This window comes from Heptranchias perlo, chromosome 11, assembly GCF_035084215.1.
Source record: "Heptranchias perlo isolate sHepPer1 chromosome 11, sHepPer1.hap1, whole genome shotgun sequence".
Classification (NCBI taxonomy): Eukaryota; Metazoa; Chordata; class Chondrichthyes; order Hexanchiformes; family Hexanchidae; genus Heptranchias; species Heptranchias perlo.
The window spans coordinates 43,542,004-43,562,940 of record NC_090335.1 but is presented as its reverse complement, the minus strand read 5'-3'; the positions used below and the strand labels follow the sequence as shown (position 1 = coordinate 43,562,940).

Below are 20,937 nucleotides of genomic sequence, written 5' to 3'. Positions count from 1 at the left end.
TATATAACCATTCCTACTAAATAAAACCCGGCCGTAGTTGGGAAAAGTTAAATAAAATATCAAACGGGTTACAGCGTAGGAACTGTATAGAACTGAAGAACCTTACAACAATTTTAATGGCACATTTTGGAATCTATTTTTTAGCAATCTAGTGCGACGAATGATAAATATCAAATTATCGTTAGTTTTAAAGCAACTAAAATGAATGGATTTGATGAAATTGTTTGATACAAAACTGGACAGCCCAAGGCCAACGCTTCACATTTTCCTTTTCTTTCTCCCAACCATTAAAAATACCCAGAAGACTTTTATAAAAAAAGAGGGAAAGGAAAATAACGTGGACAGGGTTAATCAAGCTGAGATGAGCTTTAAATGAATGCCGATCGGCATTAAAACAGTGCTCACGTGGAAATATTTTAATCGGTTACTGTATTTGGCTGTGGGGGAAGGGCTCGCAGTTTACCACAAAGGCCGCCATTACAGATTTTACTGTTGGATTTTCTTGTGCGCAGGAAAACTTATCCTTGCACCCCCCCCCCCCCGCCTCCCCCCAAAAAAACTGAAGTTGAAAACACCAAAGGCGCTTTATTAAAACAAAAATCAACTGATAAGAAAACAAATAGCAGGTTTCCCTCTGCGAGACGAGGTCGAAGCAGACAAAGGCCGCGGTTGTAGTTATTTTCAGCCACATTTTACCATACAGCCCCCGGATTAAAGAGAGAAACGAGAGTTTATGAAACCCAAAGTGGGACGAGGGGGTTAAACAGGATCCGATGGTCAGGATCCCCTTTTTCAAAAAAAAACTTAAAAGGACTCCTCCCCGTTGCAGCGCCGGGCGGCTTCGAGGAAGACAAAAGACGCCATTGTCGGCGAACTTCCCGCACCCGGCGATCGGCTGGGGGAGGGAGAAAGAGGGAAAAGGATGAAGGGGGGGGGGGGGTGGAAAGGAATGGGGAAGCGGAGTGAACAATTAAAAAAAAAGGACCCCCAATCACCATTAAACACCATTTAAAAATAAAACCCACGAGTGGAGCTCGGAACGACTCACCTGCTGATCTAGATCCAGTACATTTCCGATGGCCACATGACTCATAACTAAAAAATAGTGAGTAAAAAAATTTTTGACCAGGAAGAAAAAAAACGAAAAAAAGTTATTTTTTTTTGGGAGGACGGGGTTGGGAAGTATTCCTCGGGGATCTTTCTTTTCGCCTTTTTTGGTTTTGTTTTTCCAGCACGCAGAGAAGGAGAGTTTATGGGACCCAAGTGTGCGTTGCTACCAAAGAGACTGCTCCTGCCGCTCGGACCGCCGCTGCCGCACTCTCTTACTCGTCCCTTCGTCTCTCGTTATCACCAACTCACGCTAGGGGAGCCGGGACAAGTCACGTGACACACTCTCCAGCCAATCATCAGGTCGGCCTCTCCGGCGTGCTTATGGACCTAATTAAAGGACAGCGCGAATCTCGCGAGAGCGTTCGTTCAGCCGGCTGAAATCCTGGAATATCGCGAGATTTCTACTCCTCCACTTCTGTTGGAACTGGTGAGCTGTGTTTCCACCAGGAAAGTTTGTTTTACTCTGTTGATGTGAAGGCCTGTAAATTCTCAGTGGTGCGATTCACTCGTCTTGGTTTAAAATCTTACTCTAAAAAGTAAACAACACCCCTGTATCGGTTTTTTTTTTATTTTGTGGGCGAGTACAAAGCTAGGGGCCATAAACATAAGATAGTCACTAATAAATCTAATAAGGAATTCAGTTGCACCAACTATAGAGAGTGGTTAGAATGTGGAAAGCAATACCACATGGAGGCAAATAGCATAGATGCATTTAAGGGGAAGCTAGATAAGTACATGCAGGAGAATGGAATAGAAGGATGTGTTGATAGGGTGACATGAAGTAAATAGAGTGGGAAAGGGCTCATGTGGAGCGTAAACACTGGCATAGGCCGAATGGACTGTTCCTGTGCTGTAAACTCTATGTAAGTTGTCTCATTATTTCTGGGTGTTAACATTTCCCTAATATTGACAGATTAAATTGTTTGTAGTCAATATCAATGATTGAAATTTTTAGCATTTCCCCATAGATATGTATAATTTTCATCATCTGCGGGAATGGAGTTACAATGGGAGTAACTAAGTGATGTGTGACTATGGTGATAAGCCATAAATGATGGACTGCTGCCAAATCCTGTCTAATTCCTGTAACACTGCTAACTTTGCCAAACACCGTGATAATGCCAATGCATATGTGGCCTTGTGGCAGGGAAGAGTGTGAAGATACGATCATCTTTGCATATCAATATAACATCCACACAAACCTCCCCTGATTTGTTTCCATTACACATTCCAATGCTCACATTTATAATGGAAACTGTCTATGTAAACTTGTCACACTGTAATTACACCCTCCCCAATGGAGGTACTTTGTCTGCCCACTCACTTGGGAAATGGTGAAAATAAAGTAAATGTGAAAGATAGAACTTATCATACACTTTGAATGAAATTGAGAGTACATAAATATGTTCCTCTTTATATTCTATTTCATAGGAACATTAGGAACTGGAGTAGGCCATTCAGCCCCTATGGCCTCATGGCTGATCTGCATCTCAACCCCATTTTCCCACCTTTGCTCCATATCCCTTGACACCCTAACCAAACAAAAATCAATCTATCTCAGTCTTGAAAGCTCAATTCCCCAGCCTTTTGGGGGGAGAGAGTTCCAAATTTCTACTACCATTTGTGTGAAAAATTGCTTCCTGATTTCACTCCTGAATGACCTAGCTCTAATTTTCAGATTATGTCCCCTAGTTCTTGATTCCCCCACCAGTGGAAATAGTTTCTCTATATATACCCTATCAAATCTTTTTACTATTTTAAACACCTTGATCAAATCACCCCTTAATCTCCTATACTCAAGGGAATACAAGCCAAGTTTATGCAACCGATCCTTGTAATTTAATCCCTCTGAGCCCCGGTATCATTCTGGTCAACCTGCGCTGCACCCAATCCAAGGCCAGTATATCCTTCCTGAGGTGTGGTGCCCAAAACTGAATTCAGTACTCCTATTTCCTAAATTGAAATATTTAATTTGATTATTCATTCCCCTGGATCAACACTGCATGACAGTTATGGATTATGCAGTCAGATGAAAAACAAACTTCTGTTTTTAAAATCAAAAAATTGTAGAACTGTAGTTACTGACTCACAATATGTTTAACTACCTGTGAACATCTTAATCACATTTCCAGACTTTCAAGGCTGGATTTTAATTACCATTCACAAAAGAGTTTTGTAATGTTGTTTCCCTCCTCCAAAAGGACATTTTAGAACTTTTTTCTATTTCAGCCATTCGGCTTGTGGGCCCATAAGGCATTACATTGGTCTCTTGCCAAGAGCTGGACAAGTTCTGGTGTAATATAATGTGTTATTTTAATAACCTTGCGGCTCTGTATCCTACTGCCTGGCAATATTTTCTTAATGGCAATTTTATGCGGTCATCGATGGAGAATTCTTTAACTTCTCCCTCCCTCAAAAAGAAACTTTACTTCCTCCTCATTTGTTATCCATTCACATCAAAATCAGGCAATCTCTTACAAGAGAGACTGCGATGGACGTGTCCCTAAAACAGGAGTGCAACTCCCGAGAGGTAGCAATCAAGTCTTCGAAGCCCAGACAACTCAGTCCTGATTACATTTATATTTCTTATTTGCTGGTTTGTCCTGTTCTGAATTTTGTGAGCTTGAAGGTTTGGAAATAGTTGTTTTAATGCTGTTGCCTCATAGGTGGATAGTTCCTAAATCAGAACACCAAAATCTGTTTGTGTCAGCAACTTCAGATATATGCAAATCCATGGTAACATGGACTTAATCTTTTTATGTTGTCTCCAAGGCTCCCAGATATGCATCTATGTGACCCACGAGGAGAAAAACTTGTGCATTCCAGCCCTAAGAGATTAATGTCCTGGACTTTGAAATTTCTTTAGTACCACTGCAAAGACTTTAGTTGTGCTTTTCTTGTTTGTAATCCATCAATCATTTATACATTGCTACAGCAGGTAAGATTTTAATTTTTTTGAAAAATAGACTTTATTCAAAAAAATAATTTGATTAACACTAAATTAATTAATTAAATAAATAAACTGATGGGAGAACAGGAGATGTGTTGCTGCTGCAATATGTGGGAGCTTGTGGACATTTTTGTCCAGGGCAACTACATCTGCAGTAAATGTCTGCAACTCGAGGAACTTCAGCTCCGAGTCGAGGAGCTGGAGTCTGAGCTGCGGACATTGCGAGACATCAGGGAGGGGGAAAGCTATCTGGACCTTTTGCTCCAGGAAGCAGCCACACCCCTTAGATTAAATACTTTAGAATTGACACGTGGTCAGGGTGTGACTGCGAGTGAGGAAGGTATAAGAACATAAGAACATAAGAAATAGGAGCAGGAGTAGGCCAATCAGCCCCTCGAGCCTGCTCCGCCATTCAATAAGATCATGGCTGATCTGATCCTAACCTCAAATCTAAATTCATGTCCAATTTCCTGCCCGCTCCCCGTAACCCCTAATTCCCTTTACTTCTAGGAAACTGTCTATTTCTGTTTTAAATTTATTTAATGATGTAGCTTCCACAGCTTCCTGGGGCAGCAAATTCCACAGACCTACTACCCTCTGAGTGAAGAAGTTTCTCCTCATCTCAGTTTTGAAAGAGCAGCCCCTTATTCTAAGATTATGCCCCCCAGTTCTAGTTTCACCCATCCTTGGGAACATCCTTACAGCATCCACCCGATCAAGCCCCTTCACAATCTTATATGTTTCAATAAGATCGCCTCTCATTCTTCTGAACTCCAATGAGTAGAGTCCCAATCTACTCAACCTCTCCTCATACGTCCACCCCTTCATCCCCGGGATTAACCGAGTGAACCTTCTTTGTACTGCCTCGAGAGCAAGTATGTCTTTTCTTAAGTATGGACACCAAAACTGTATGCAGTATTCCAGGTGCGGTCTCACCAATACCTTATATAACTGCAGCAATACCTCCCTGTTTTTATATTCTATCCCCCTAGCAATAAAAGCCAACATTCCGTTGGCCTTCTTGATCACCTGCAAACTAACTTTTTGATTTTCTTGCACTAGGACCCCCAGATCCCTTTGTACTGCAGTACTTTCCAGTTTCTCGCCATTAAGATAATAACTTGCTCTCCGATTTTTCCTGCCAAAGTGCATAACCTCACATTTTCCAATATTGTATTGCATCTGCCAAATCTCCGCCCACTCACCCAGCCTGTCTATATCCCCTTGTAGGTTTTTTATGTCCTCCTCACTCTCTACTTTCCCTCCCATCTTTGTATCATCTGCAAACTTTGATATGTTACACTCGGTCCCCTCCTCCAAATCGTTAATATAGATTGTAAAGAGTTGGGGACCCAGCACCGACCCCTGCGGAACACCACTGGCTACAGGTTGCCAGTCCGAGAATGTACCATTTATCCCAACTCTCTGCTTCCTGTTCGATAACCAATCCTCCACCCATGCCAGAATATTACCCCCAATCCAGTGATTCTTTATCTTGAGCAATAATCTTTTATGTGGCACCTTGTCGAATGCCTTCTGGAAGTCCAAATACACTACGTCCACTGGTTCCCCTTATCCACCCTGTACGTTATATCCTCAAAGAACTCAAGCAAATTTGTCAGACATGACTTCCCCTTCGTAAAGCCATGCTGACTTTGTCCTATTAAATTATGTTTATCCAAATGTTCCACTACTGTCTCCTTAATAATAGACTCCAAAATTTTACCCACCACAGATGTTAGGTTAACTGGTATATAATTTCCAGCCTTCTGCCTACTACCCTTTTTAAATAAGGGTGTTACATTAGCATGGGGATCCAGGAGGTCGTATTGCAGGAGCCTTCGTTCCTGCGCTTGTCCAATAGATTTGAGGTTCTTGCAACCCTTGTAGACAAGTGCGGGGACTGCAGGGAGGACGAGCAAACTGACCACGGCACTGTAGTACAGGAAGCCGTTCAAGTCGGGGGAGTAAAAAGGAAGGTGGTTGTAGTAGGCAACTGTATAGTTAGCGGCATAGACACTGTTCTCTGCAGCCAGGAGCATGAGTCCCGAAGGCGATGTTGCCTTCCCAGTGCCAGGGTTAAGGACATCTCCTCCGGGCTGGAGAAGAACTTGGAGTGGGAGGGGGAGGATCCACGTAGGTACCAACGACATAGGTAGGACTAAGAAAAAGGTTCTGCTGAGAGAGTTTGAGCAGCTAGGGACTAAATTAAAAAGCAGAACCACAAAGGTTATAAACTCTGGATTATTACCTGAGCCACGAACAAATTGGCATAGGGTCAATAGGATCAGGGAGATGAATGTGTGGCTCAATGACTGGTGTGGGAGAAATGGGTTTCGATTTGTGGGGCACTGGCACCACTACTGGGGAAAGAGAGAGCTGTTCCATTGGGACGGACTACACCTGAACCATGCTGGGACCAGAGTTCTAGCAAATCGAATAACTGGGGAGGTAGATAGGGCTTTAAACTAAATAAGGGGGGGGAGGTTCCCGGTGGAGAGAAATCTAAAATGCTAAAGAGAAAAGACAAAGAAGCAGTGCAGGAAAGTGATTGGGATAAGGATAACCAGATTGTGTCAGGAAAGGACAGAGCGTACAAACAAAAGACAACAAATAGGGCCAGGTAAGAAGAATGGTAAAAAGACAAATAGGGCCAAAGTACAAAAAAATGTTAAGATGTCTAAAAATGTTAAAAAGACAAATCTAAAGGCACTGTATGTGAATGCACGAAGCATTCGTAATAAGGTAGATGAATTAACAGCGCAAATAGATGTAAATGGATATGATATAATAGCAATTACAGAGACATGGCTGCAGGGTAACCAAGGCTAGGAGCTGAATATCCAAGGGTATTCGATATTTAGGAAGGACAGGCAAAAAGGAAAAGGAGGTGGGGTGGCATTATTAGTAAAGGATGAAATCAGAGCAATAGTGAGAAAGGATATTGGCTCAGAAAATCAAGATGTAGAATCAGTTTGGTTGGGTAAAGAAGCACCAAGGGGCAGAAAACACTGGTGGGAGTTGTCTATAGGCCTCCAAACAGTAGTGATAATGTAGGGGATGGGATCAAACAGGAAATTAGAGATGCACGTAACAAGGGTACTACAGTAATCATGGGTGACTTTAATCTACATATAGACTGGCCAAACCAAATTAGCAATAATACTGTGGAGGATGAATTCCTGGAGTGTGTACGAGATGGATTTTTAGACCACTACGTTGAGGAGCCAACCAGGGAACAGGCTATCCTAGATTGGGTATTGTGCAATGAGAAGGGGTCAATTAATAATCTTGTTGTGCGGGGTCCTTTAGGGAAGAGTGACCATAACATGATAGAATTCTTCATTAAGATGGAAAGTGAAGTAGTCCAATCCGAAACTAGGCTCCTAAATCTAAACAAAGGAAACTACGAAGGTATGAGGAGTGAGTTGACTATGATAGATTGAGAAGCTTCATTAAAAGGCATGACAGTGGATGGGCAATGGCTAAAATTTAAGGAATGAATGCATGAATTGCAATATTATACATTCCTTTCTGGCACAAAAACACAAAAGGAAATGCGGCCCAACCATGGCTAACAAAAAAAATTAAGGACAGTATTAGATCCGAAGAGGAGTCATATAAAGTTGCCAGAAAAAGTAGCATGCTTGAGGATTGGAAGCAGTTTAGAATTCAGCAAAAAAGGACCAAGAGATTGATTAAGAGGGGAAAAATAGAGTATAAGAGTCAACTTGCAAGGAACATAAAAGTAGACTGTAAAAGCTTCTACAAGTATGTAAAAAGAAAAAGATTACTGAAGACAAATGTAGGTCCCTTGCAGTCAGAAACAGGAGAATTTATAATGGGGAACAGGGAAATGGCAGAGCAATTTAACAAATACTTCGGTTCTGTTTTCACGGATCAGGACACAAATAACTTCCCAGAAATGCTAGGGAACCAAGGGACTAGTGAGAAGGAGGAATTAAAGGAAATTAGTATTAGTAAAAAAATAGTGCTAGAGAAATTAATGGGACTGAAAGCTGATAAATCCGCAGGACCTGATAATCTGCAACCCAGATTACTAAAAGAGGTAGCCGTGGAAATAGTGGATGCATTAGTTGTCATCTTCCAAAATTCTATTGATTATGGAACAGTTCCTGCAGATTGGAGGGTGGCAAATGTAACCCCACTATTTAAAAAAGGAGGGAAGGGAGAAAACAGGGAACCACAGACCGGTTAGCCAAACATCAGTAGTAGGGAAAATGCTGGAGTCTATTATAAAGGATTAGACAAAGTCAACATGGATTTATGAAAGGAAAATTATGTTTGACAAACCTACTGGAGTTTTTTGGTAGAATAGATAAGGGAGAACCAGTGGATGTGGTTTATTTGGATTTTCAGAAGGCCTTTGATAAAGTCCCACATAAGAGGTTAGTGTGCAAAATTAAACCACATGGGATTGGCGGTAATATACTGGCATGGATTGAAAATTGGTTAACAGACAGGAAACAGAGAGTAGGAGTAAATGGGCCTTTTTCGGGATGGCAGGCGGTGACTAGTGGGGTACCGCAAGGATCAGTGCTTGGGCCCCAGCTATTCACAATATATATCAATGATTCGGATGAGGGAACCAAATGTAATATTTCCAAGTTTGCTGATGACACAAAACTAGGTGGGATTGTGAGTGGTGAGGAGGATGCAAAGAGGCTTCAAGGCGATTTAGACAAGTTGAGTGAGTGGGCAAATACATGGCAGATGCAGCATAATGTGGATCAATGTGAAGTTACCCACTTCGGAAGGAAAAACAGAAAGGCAGAGTATTATTTAAATGGTGATAGATTGGTGAATGTTGATGTACAAAGGGATCTGGGTGTCCTTGTACACCAGTCACTGAAAGCAAACATGCGGGTGCAGCAAGCAGTTAGGAAGGCAAAAGGTATAAGGACATAAGAACATAAGAAATAGGAGCAGGAGTAGGCCAATCGGCCCCTCGAGCCTGCTCCGCCTATCAATAAGATCATGGCTGATCTGATCCTAATCTCAAATCTAAATTCATGTCCAATTTCCTGCCCGCACCCCGTAACCCCTAATTCCCTTTACTTCTAGGAAACTGTCTATTTCTGTTTTAAATTTATTTAATGATGTAGCTTCCACAGCTTCCTGGGGCAGCAAATTCCACAGACCTACTACCCTCTGAGTGAAGAAGTTTCTCCTCATCTCAGTTTTGAAAGAGCAGCCCCTTATTCTAAGATTATGCCCCTTAGTTCTAGTTTCACCCATCCTTGGGAACATCCTTACCGCATCCACCCGATCAAGCCCCTTCACAATCTTATATGTTTCAATAAGATCGCCTCTCATTCTTCTGAACTCCAATGAGTAGAGTCCCAATCTACTCAACCTCTCCTCATACGTCCGCCCCCTCATCCCCGGGATTAACCGAGTGAACCTTCTTTGTACTGCCTCGAGAGCAAGTATGTCTTTTCTTAAGTATGGACACCAAAACTGTATGCAGTATTCCAGGTGCGGTCTCACCAATACCTTATATAACTGCAGCAATACCTCCTTGTTTTTATATTCTGTCCCCCTAGCAATAAAAGCCAACATTCCGTTGGCCTTCTTGATCACCTGCTGCACCTGCATACTAACTTTTTGATTTTCTTGCACTAGGACCCCCAGATCCCTTTGTACTGCAGTACTTTCCAGTTTCTCGCCATTAAGATAATAACTTGCTCTCTGATTTTTCCTGCCAAAGTGCATAACCTCACATTTTCCAATATTGTATTGCATCTGCCAAATCTCCGCCCACTCACCCAGCCTGTCTATATCCCCCTGTAGGTTTTTTATGTCCTCCTCACTCTCCACTTTCCCTCCCATCTTTGTATCATCTGCAAATTTTGATATGTTACACTCGGTCCCCTCCTCCAAATCGTTAATATAGATTGTAAAGAGTTGGGGACCCAGCACCGACCCCTGCGGAACACCACTGGCTACTGGTTGCCAGTCCGAGAATGAACCATTTATCCCAACTCTCTGCTTCTTGTTAGATAACCAATCCTCCACCCATGCCAGAATATTACCCCCAATCCACTGATTCTTTATCTTGAGCAATAATCTTTTATGTGCATTGCAAGAGGATTTGAGTACAGGAGCAAGGATGTCTTACTGCAGTTATACACGGCCTTGGTGAGACCACACCTGGAGTATTGTGTTCAGTTTTGGTCTCCTTACCCAAGAAAGGATATACTTGCCATAGAGGGAGTGCAGCGAAGGTTCACCAGACTGATCCCTGGGATGGCAGGACTGTCATATGAGGAGAGATTGGGTCAACTCGGCCTGTATTCACTCGAGTTTAGAAGAATGAGAGGGGATCTCATTGAAACATATAAAATTCTGACAGGGCTAGACAGACTGGATGCAGGGTCTAAGTTTCCCCTGGCTGGGGGGGGTCCAGAACGAGGGGTCACAGTCTCAAGATACGTGGTAGGACATTTAGGACTGAGATGAGGAGAAATTTCTTCACTCAGAGGGTGGTGAACCTGAGGAATTCTCGACCACAGAAGGCTGTGGAGGCCAAGTCACTGAATATATTTAAGAAGGAGCTAGATAGATTTCTAGACACAAAAGGCATCAAGGGGTATGGGGAGAGAGCGGGAATATAGTATTGAGATAGAGGATCAGCCATGATCATATTGAATGGCGGAGCAGGCTCGAAGGGCTGAATGGCCTACTCCTGCTCCTATTTTCTATGTTTCTAAAACATTGCTAATATACGTACAAGCCTAGAAATTACTATCTGTGATATTAGCGGATATACACACAACGCATTCATATGAGAGTTATTTTAGCACAGGCATTAACTCATTTATTTTAACTAAGTTAACACTTCTGCTAAAATAGTGGACAAAGGAGCATCATCATGTTTGATACGGTTGAACATGCCATCCTCCTCCACCGGTTCTCCTCCATTATCTTGCGTCTGAAACTATTGTATTAAACATAAATAAGGGCAATTACAACGGAATGAGGGCGGAATTGGCTAAAGTCGACTGGGTAAACAGATTAGATAGTATGATGATGGATAAGCAGTGGCAAACATTTAAAAAGATATTTTATGACTCGCAACAAAAATATATCTCTGTAAGGAGGAAAGACTCCACAAAAAGGGTGAACCAACCATGGCTAACGAAGGAAGTCAAGGATGGTATCATGTTAAAAGAAAAAGCATACAACACAAAAAGCAGGACAAATCTAATCTGGCCAATAACCGTCCCATCAGTCTGCTCTCAATCATCAGCAAAGTGATGGAAGGTGTCGTCGACAGTGCTATCAAGCGGCACTTTCTCACCAATAACCTGCTCACCGATGCTCAGTTTGGGTTCCGCCAGGACCACTCGGCTCCAGACCTCATTACAGCCTTGGTCCAAACATGGACAAAAGAGCTGAATTCCAGAGGTGAGGTGAGAGTGACTGCCCTTGACATCAAGGCAGCATTTGACCGAGTGTGGCACCAAGGAGCCTTAGTAAAATTGAAGTCAATGGGAATCAGGGGGAAAACTCTCCAGTGGCTAGAATCATACCTAGCACAAAGGAAGATGGTAGTGGTTGTTGGAGGCCAATCATCTCAGCCCCAGGACATTGCTGCAGGAGTTCCTCAGGGCAGTGTCCTAGGCCCGACCATCTTCAGCTGCTTCATCAATGACCTTCCCTCCATCCTAAGGTCAGAAATGGGGATGTTCGCTGATGATTGCGCAGTATTCAGTTCCATTCGCAACCCCTCAAATAATGAAGCAGTCCGAGCCCGCATGCAGCAAGACCTGGACAACATCCAGGCTTGTGCTGATAAGTGGCAAATAACATTCGCGCCAGACAAGTGCCAGGCAATGACCATCTCCAACAAGAGAGAGTCTCACCACCTCCCCTTGACATTCAACGGCATTACCATCGCCGAATCCCCCACCATCAACATCCTGGAGGTCACCATTGACCAGAAACTTAACTGGACCAGCCATATAAATACTGTGGCTACAAGAGCAGGTCAGAGGCTGGGTATTCTGCGGCAAGTGACTCACCTCCTGACTCCCCAAAGCCTTTCCACCATCTACAAGGCACAAGTCAGGAGTGTGATGGAATACTCTCCACTTGCCTGGATGAGTGCAGCTCCAACAACACTCAAGAAGCTCAACACCATCCAGGACAAAGCAGCCCGCTTGATTGGCACCCCAACCACCACCCTAAACATTCACTCCCACCGGTGCACAGTGGCTGCAGTGTGTACCATCCACAGGACGCACTGCAGCAACTCGCCAAGGCTTCTTCGACAGCACCTCCCAAACCCGCGACCTCTATCACCTAGAAGGACAAGAGCAGCAGTCACATGGGAACAACATCACCTGCACGTTCCCCTCCAAGTCACACACCAACCCGACTTGGAAATATATCGCCGTTCCTTCATCGTCGTTGGGTCAAAATCATGGAACTCCCTTCCTAACAGCACTGTGGGAGAACCTTCACCACATGGACTGCAGCGGTTCAAGAAGGCGGCTCACCACCACCTTCTCAAAGGCAATTCGGGATGGGCAATAAAGCTGGCCTCACCAGTGACGCCCACATACCATGAACGAATTTAAAAAATGGCAAAGATTCCTGGTAAGCCCGAAGTTTGGGAAAACTTTAAAAATCAGCAAAGGATGACTAAAAGAATAATAAAGACGGAGAAAATAAATTATGAGAGTAACTAGCAAGAAATATAAAAACTGACAGTAAAAGCTTCTACATGTATATAAAAAGGAAGAGGGTAGCTAAAGTAAATATTCGTCCCTCAGAGGATGAGACTGGGGAAATAATAATGGTAAACAAGGAAATGGCAGAGGAATTGAACAGATATTTTGTATCTGTCTTCACAGTAGAAGACACTAATAACATACCAATAATAGTAGATAAAGAAGGGGCAAAGGGGAGGGAGGATCTAAAAACAATCACTATCACTAGAGAATAAGTACTAGATAAACTAATGGGTCTAACGGCTGACAAGTCCCCTGGACCTGATGGCTTGCATCCGAGGATCTTAAAGGAAGTGGCCACAGAGATGTTGGATGCATTGGTTGTAATCTTCCAGAATTCACTAGATTCTGGAAATGTCCCAGCGGATTGGAAAACCGCAAACGTAACCTATTCAAGAAGGGAGTGAGACAGAAAGCAGGTAACTATAGGCCAGTTAGCCTAACATCTGTCATTGGTAAAATGCTAGAATCCATTATTAAGGAAGTAGTAGCAGGACATTTGGAGACTCATAATACAACCAAGGAGAGTCAACATGTTTTTATGAAGGGGAAATCATGTCTGACAAATTTATTAGAGTTCTTTGATTAAGTAATGGGCAAGGTGGATAAAGGGGAACCAATGGATGCAGTACATTTGGATTTCCAAAAGGCATTCAATAAGGTGCCACATAAAAGGTTACTGCACAAGATAAGAGCTCATGGTGTTGGGGGTAATATACTGGCATGGATAGAGGATTAGCTAACTAACAGAAAACAAAGAGTCGGGATAAAGGGGTCATTTTCAAAATGGCAATCTGTAACTAGTGGGGTGCTGCAGGGATCAGTGCTGGTGCCTCAACTATTTATAATATATATCAATGACTTGGATGAAGGAACAGAGTGTCTTGTGGCCAAATTTGCTGATGATACAAAGATAGGTGGAAAAGCAAGTTGCGAGGAGGACACAAAGTGTCTGCAAAGGGATATTGACAGGTTAAGCGAATGGGCAAAAATTTGGCAGATGGAATGTAATGTGGGAAAACGTGAAGTCTGAAGCCATTGTCTTTGGACCCCACCACAAACTCTGTTCCCTAGCCATCGGCTCCAGCCCTCCCTCTGGCCACTGTCTGAGGCTGAACCAGACCGTTCGCAACCTTGACGTCCTATTTCAACCTGAGATGAGCTTCTGACCTCATATCTGCTCCATCACCAAGACCTTCCATCTCCGTAACATCGTTCATCTCCGTCCCTGCCTCAGCTCATCTGCTGCTGAAACCCTCATCGATGTCTTTGTTACCTCTTTATCCCGACTCTTTGTTTTCTGTTAGTTAGCCAATCCTCTATCCATGCCAGTATATTACCCCCAACACCATGAGCTCTTATCTTGTGCAGTAACCTTTTATGTGGCACCTTATTGAATGCCTTTTGGAAATCCAAATGTACTGCATCCATTGGTTCCCTTTTATCCACCTTGCCCATTACTTAATCAAAGAACTCTAATAAATTTGTCAGACATGATTTCCCCTTCATAAAAACATGTTGACTCTCCTTGGTTGTATTATGAGTCTCCAAATGTCCTGCTACTACTTCCTTAATAATGGATTCTAGCATTTTACCAATGACAGATGTTAGGCTAACTGGCCTATAGTTACCTGCTTTCTGTCTCACTCCCTTCTTGAATAGGTTACGTTTGCGGTTTTCCAGCTGCACTGCATTGTGCCAGATAGGAATGGATAAATGAAACTTTATTCTGAAATAAGGGATTTGAAAACAAGGATGAGAATTTTAAAATTGAGGCGTTGCCAGACCAGAAGCCAATGTTGGTCAGTGAGCACATGGTGGTGGATGGACAGGACTTGGTACGAGTTAGGATACGGGCAGCAGAGTTTTGGATGAGCTCAAGTTTACAGAGGGTGCATGATGGAAGGCTGGCCTGTAGACCATTGGAATAGTCAAGTCTAGAGGTAACAAAGACATCGATGAGGGTTTCAGCAGCAGATGAGCTGAGGCAGGGACGGAGATGGACGATGTTACTGCAGTGCAGCTACAGTACAATGTGATAAGGCATTTATAGTTGAAGTAATCCTTTTGGTCTTTTGTTTTCAAATCCCTTATTTCAGAATAAAGTTCCATTTATCCATTCCTATCAGGCACAGTGCAGTACAGATGCAGTACAGTGTGATAAGGCATTTATAGTTGAAGTAGTCCTTTTGGTCTTTAAGTTCAAGATACACATACAGTTTACACACACTGAACTGGTTTAGTTTGCATATTATTTCAAAGGGAAACAAGAGCTTCACATCAGAGTTCTTCCTCATTTTGCCCTTATGGTAGCTGAACCAAGGCCAACTTATGTGCATCCTTAAATATAGACTGGAATGTGCAAGTCCACAACAGGTAGTTTTGAACATGTTGTTGCGCTGGAAAACAACCAAACTACAGACAGACCAAAGGATGTCTTATGCCAAATTGATGGTCCTCCAGCAGCAGTTAATGTTTTGTTTTGGTGTGTAGCTGCAGCAACAAACCTCTGAGCAAGCAGCCTGTGCTATCGAGTTAGGGATAACCTGATGAAAAGAAACACCATATTTTTCTACAAATATTCTACATCTCAGGAGAATGTTGGCAGTAGTCTCTTCACTACCACAACTATCTCATGGACAGCAGGCTATGTTGGAGAACGTCTTACTGAAAATGAAGATCTAACAGAAAGGGAGCTGCTCACCACCCGAACAACATTCTTGTACTTGTTTGACAGAGCTGGAAATGAGGCATTCTCTCAAATGACTTTAACAGTTGACTTGGGAAACCTATCAGAATTCACCACCTCCTTGTTTTGCAAGGCCTGGAGGATATTCTGTGTGGACCATTGCCTGACAAAGAATAGGTGGTGCAGTAAATCCCAACTGAACAGAATGTTCCACAGTTACATGCTCAGAAATTTCCTTCTCAAAATCTGGAACAGAGAGACTCTAAGCAAATAGTGGCAATAAGTGTTTAAGTACTGTGGATCTTTACACAGCTTGATACATCCACATTAAAATGTCATCATCAGGATCGGGGCTATGTTCACCATGTTCTTCCTCCACCTTTTCTCCAGATTTAATTATTCTGGATATGATTCAAGTGCACTAGCCTGGCCTGCCTCCTTCGATTTCATTGTGTCTCCAAGTTTGGTATCGTCTGAAAATTTGACCAATTTGCATTTAATTTCCAAGTCGTTGTTGTAAATTAGAAACAGTAATGGGCCCAACAGTGAGCCCTGAGGAAACTCACTCAGTATTCCCCAAACCCCAATGCTGACATTAGTAAACAATTTGCATTGTTTTCTTGCTATCATAATATCATTAGGTTTAGAATAGTTATGGAAAAGGACAAGCAACAATCAAGCATAAAAATACTTAACTGGAGGGGGACTAATTTCAGTGAGTTAAAAGGGATCTTGCCCTGGTGGATTGGAATCAAAAATTGGTAGGTAAAACAGTAATTGAAAAATGGGAGGCCCTTCAAGGAGGAAATGGTTCGGGTTCAGAGTCGACACATTCCCACTAAAGGGGAAAGGAAGGACATCCAAAGCTAAAGATATAGAGATTAAAATGAAACAGAAAAAGGAGGCTTATGACAAGTGTAAAGTTCATAATACAGTAGAGAACCAAGCTAAATACAGAAAGTACAGAAGAGATCTAAAAAAGGGAATAAGAGGGGCAAAGAGAGAGTATGAGAATAGATTAGCAGCAAACATAAAAGGGAACTCCAAAGTCTTTTATAAACATATAAATAGTAAAAGGGTAGTCAAAGGACATCCAGTCCCTCCATACCTCCATCTCTCACTAGGACGGCCTGCAGGCCCTCCCCTTCTTCCTTGAACGGAGGCCCAACCAGTCCCCATTCGCCACCACCCTCCTCTGCCTGACTGAACTTGTTCTTAGGTTGAACAACTTCTCCTTTGACTCCACTCACTTCCTCCAAATAAAAGGTGTCGCTGTGGGAACCCGTATGGGTCCCTGCTATGCCTGCCTTTTTGTGGGATACGTGGAAAATTCCTTGTTTCAGTCCTACTCAGGTCCCCTTCCTCACATTTTTTCCGCTACAGTGATGATTGTATTGGTGCTGCTTCCTGCTCTCACCCCAAACTGGAAAATTTCATCAACTTTGCTTCCAATTTCCACCCTTCCCTCGCCTTCACCTCTGACTCTTCCCTTCCCTTCCCTTCCTCGACTTCTCTATCTCCATTTCTGGGGATAGGCAGTCAACCAATATCTATTATAAGCCCACCCACTCCCACAGCTACCTTGATTACACTTGCTCCCACCCCGCTTCCTGTAAGGACTCTATTCCCTTCTCCCAGTTTCTCCGCCTCTGCCGCACCCGTTCTGACGATGCCACCTTCCACACCAGTGCTTCCTATATGTCTTCCTTTTTCCTCAACTGAGGATTGTTGTAATGCACGGAAAGGAGGCAGCCAATTTGTGGAAAGCAACAACCCACAAACAGCAATGAGATAAATGACCAGATAATCTGCTTTAGTGATTTGGTTGAGGAATAAATATTGGCCAGGAAACTAGGAGAATTCCCCTGCTCTTCAAATAATGCCACGGGATCTTTTACATACACCTTGGAGGGCCTTGGTTTAGCATCTCATCCAAAAAATGACACCTTGGACAGTGCAGCACTGCCTAAGTACTACACTGAAGTGTCAGCCTAGATTATGTGCTCAAGTCTTTGGGTAGGACTTGAACCATTAACCTCTGACTCAGAGATGAGAGTGCTACCACTGAGCCAAGGCTGACACCTGAAACTTTCCCATCAAATCTTCTCTCTTCCTCTCCCAACACAACTCCCCCACCTGAGACTCCTTCTCCTCCTACTCACAGGCTCCCCAATTCTCCAACACACATATTACCTTTGTCTCTTCCTACATGCAAAACCATTCCTATTTGAAACTTTCTACCCACCCCCCCGCCCGACTACAGAACTCTTTCTCCTCTTCTCCACCCCTGTAAACAATTTTACAACACCAAGTTATAGTCCAGCAATTTTATTTTAAATTCACAAGCTTTCGGAGATTCTCTCCTTCCTCAGGTAAATGTTCAGGATCTCCTTGAAGCCTTGGCGAGACCATGCAGACGCTGCGACAACGGATGAACGGACACCGCGCAACAATCGCCAAACAGGAGGGTTCCCTCCCAGTCGGGGAACACTTCAGCAGTCATGGACATTCATCCACCGACCCTCGGGCAAGCGTACTCCGGAAGGCAGAGAGAGCCAGCAAATGACCCATTATATTAAAGACAGATGGCATTTGTTCGCTGGTGGGGTAACGTGTGGCGTGACATGAACCCAAGATCCCGGTTGAGGCCGTCCTCATGGGTGCGGAACTTGGCTATCGATTTCTGCTCGACGGTTTTGCGTTGTCGTGTGTCTCGAAGGCCGCCTTGGAGTGCGCTTGCCCGAGGGTCGGTGGATGGGTGTCCATGGCTGCTGGGGTGTTCCCCGACTGGGAGGGAACCCTCCTGTTTGGCGATTGTTGCGCGGTGTCCGTTCATCCGTTGTCGCAGCGTCTGCATGGTCTCGCCAAGGCTTCAAGGAGATCCTGAACATTTACCTGAGGAAGGAGAGAATCTCCGAAAGCTTGTGAATTTAAAATAAAATTGCTGGACTATAACTTGGTGTTGTAAAATTGTTTACAATTGTCAACCCCAGTCCATCACCGGCATCTCCACATCATCATCTCCACCCCTGTCATTCCTTGCCCAGATTTCCAACAATCATTTCACTGATTCTGCCAATGCCACAAGAGGTGGACAAGAGTGACACAGCTTCATAATTCAAAGTGGTGTAAATGACTGAGGGCAGTACCAGCGTGTTAAAGTTAACATCAACTTTATGTTTCAACCTCATCAAATAAGGTCAATTTGCACCTATGAAAAGTTAGTATTTGCTCCCCCTGATATCAAAACCTTGATTGTTGATAGATATTTTGATTCCCTTCATTTCCACTAGCAGCAGTTGAATCATTTCATGGTCCTTCCTTTTTACCATCAATCAGAACAAATTCAGGAGTTTCTGGGAAGTGTCTACTTCATCTAGTTTGATTTCCACCAGAGCCATTAGGAATATCAAAATCATTTTTATAAGCAGTTTTGATGTTCCTATTTTAATTAATCTCTTTTCCCTAAAGTTTTTTTACTTTTGCAATTTTAAGCATTACATTTTGTTCCCTCATCGTCAGCAAATATAGACGTTCAGTGGTTTGCTGTCATGAATTGCTTAGTCACCAAATAATTCCAATGGAAGTTATTTTAATATTGCCAAATCATCCATCAATGGCTGTTTGACATTTAAAGCTGTGCTTTCCAGGCAGAAAAGTAGATTTTTGGGTATAGTTCCTTTGAAGCACATTATGGCTCATCTTTTAGTTCCTTCAGGAATACCATGTACCCAAAAAATATAATGCCAACTGTGGTCAACTAAACTCACACATTTGTCCACCATGTAGCCATTACGGTGTAGCAGGTATCCATACATACACAAAGAAAGGTCTGTTGTATATTTTGTTTCGTATTAAAAAATTGTGAGTCTGATACCACAAATTGATGGATTCACCTTTATTTGCTTCCGTGTAGAGAGCGTTCGTTACATGGATAAAGTAACATCAACGACGTAAGCACACGCTTCTATTAGATGCCACCTCAAGACAGTGAGGAATGGCTCCTAGTTACAATACTGCTGAACAAAAGCAGGCAAGCTTTCTTATACATTACTACAGGTTTGCAATTACATTGCTACCATTGGTTCATTTGAAATTACATTCATTTTTACAATTACAAACACTTAATCTAATCATAGGAACCAGCCAAACCAGACCAGCATTGCCTTCCCCAAGACAAAGGAGAATCTTGGATTCAGTGGAAGCTGCTAGCTGGTCAGTAAACCTAAGTACTTGAACAGGATTCCCATTAAAAGCTCTTAATCTAACTACTAAACCCATTTCATGATAATGGGAAAAAGATCTTGCCACACAATAGAGAATAATTGAGTTCCAGCCTGGCGTCCTTTGGAGAAGGGTGGAGCCTAGACTTACTGACTGGATGCATGTATATATAAAAAAACACCCACGAATTGTACCGACTTTTATAACGGGTATTTTAGAAGTGAACCAGAAAAAAGCAAACACTGCCTAAGTTACATCCTTGTGTTTTCTTAATAATTACCTAATTCTTTACACGACAATGGGCTCGATTTTACCGGCGGGTTTCCTGTGCGTTTCCAGCGGGGGGGGCCCCGAAAATCCCGATATCCAGGCACGTGACCGGATCGCGCCACGATCCCGCCCACTTCCGGGTTCCCCGATGACGTGCGGGGGTGCGTGCGTAGCCCCCGCTGGTGGGAATCCCGCAGGCAATTAAAGCCAGCGGGATGCCACTTGAGTGTATTTATTTCGCTTGTTCAGGTCATTAACTGACCTGATTAAGGGACTGTGTGTGATTTTGGGGAAACATGGGACTGTTTCACACACTGGGGGAAACAGTCCTAGTTGAACTGGACGTGTTGCAGCCGTCAGCCTGTGGCAGCTGCAAAGGTCCATTTGACAGGTGTGGGGGGGGGGGGGGGGGGGAGACCCTCACCCATTGCAGGAGGCCGCTCTGTCACTTGGGACAAAGTGTGGCCTCCACCACCCCCCTCCTGACGGTCAAAGTCACCAACCTGCACACTCACCCCGGGGTCCGGAGACATGTGCCTACCTTGCGGACCCCCTCAGATGTACATATTGCGGATGGGGGCCGTCGTAGCTGCAGTCATGACCCCCTCGGAGGGCGAACAGCATCACCAGCCTCGCAGTCCACGCCGTCCACCTCTGACACGTGGAGCTCCACAACAGAGTGCTGTGACACATCCACCTGTACAGCAGGAGGGAGGGCTACCGCAGAGAGAGACGCGTCGCAGAGGGGACTACCCTCCCCACAGGGTCCACAGACCGAGGCGCAGCTCCCCGGACCTCTCCGAGCAGCAGTGCACATGGAGGCGCAGATTCACTCGACATGTAGTCGTGGACATCTGCAGCCTCTTTCATGCCGAGCTGCTCCTGGCTGGCCCCAGCACCATCTGCTTACCTGTCGCTGCCAAAGTCACCACTGC

At 43.7% G+C, this 20,937-nt stretch overlaps 1 protein-coding gene and 1 long non-coding RNA gene across 2 annotated transcripts in view; one reads left to right on the top strand and one right to left on the bottom strand.

Annotated features, from left to right (window-relative positions):
• The window catches only part of ddx3xa (DEAD-box helicase 3 X-linked a), a 45,077-nt gene extending 43,714 nt beyond the window's left edge, over nt 1-1,363 (bottom strand). The window contains exon 1 of the mRNA XM_067992888.1: nt 1,049-1,363. Coding sequence (XP_067848989.1) covers nt 1,049-1,093 — 45 coding nt within the window. The 5' untranslated portion in view covers nt 1,094-1,363. The remainder of the gene's footprint in view (nt 1-1,048) is intronic.
• Nucleotides 1,169-19,499, top strand: LOC137327259 (uncharacterized). The gene is made up of 3 exons (XR_010964409.1): nt 1,169-1,973; nt 3,883-4,048; nt 19,425-19,499. It is a non-coding gene; the product is annotated as an uncharacterized lncRNA (long non-coding RNA).
• Nucleotides 19,500-20,937: the final 1,438 nt, after the last annotated feature.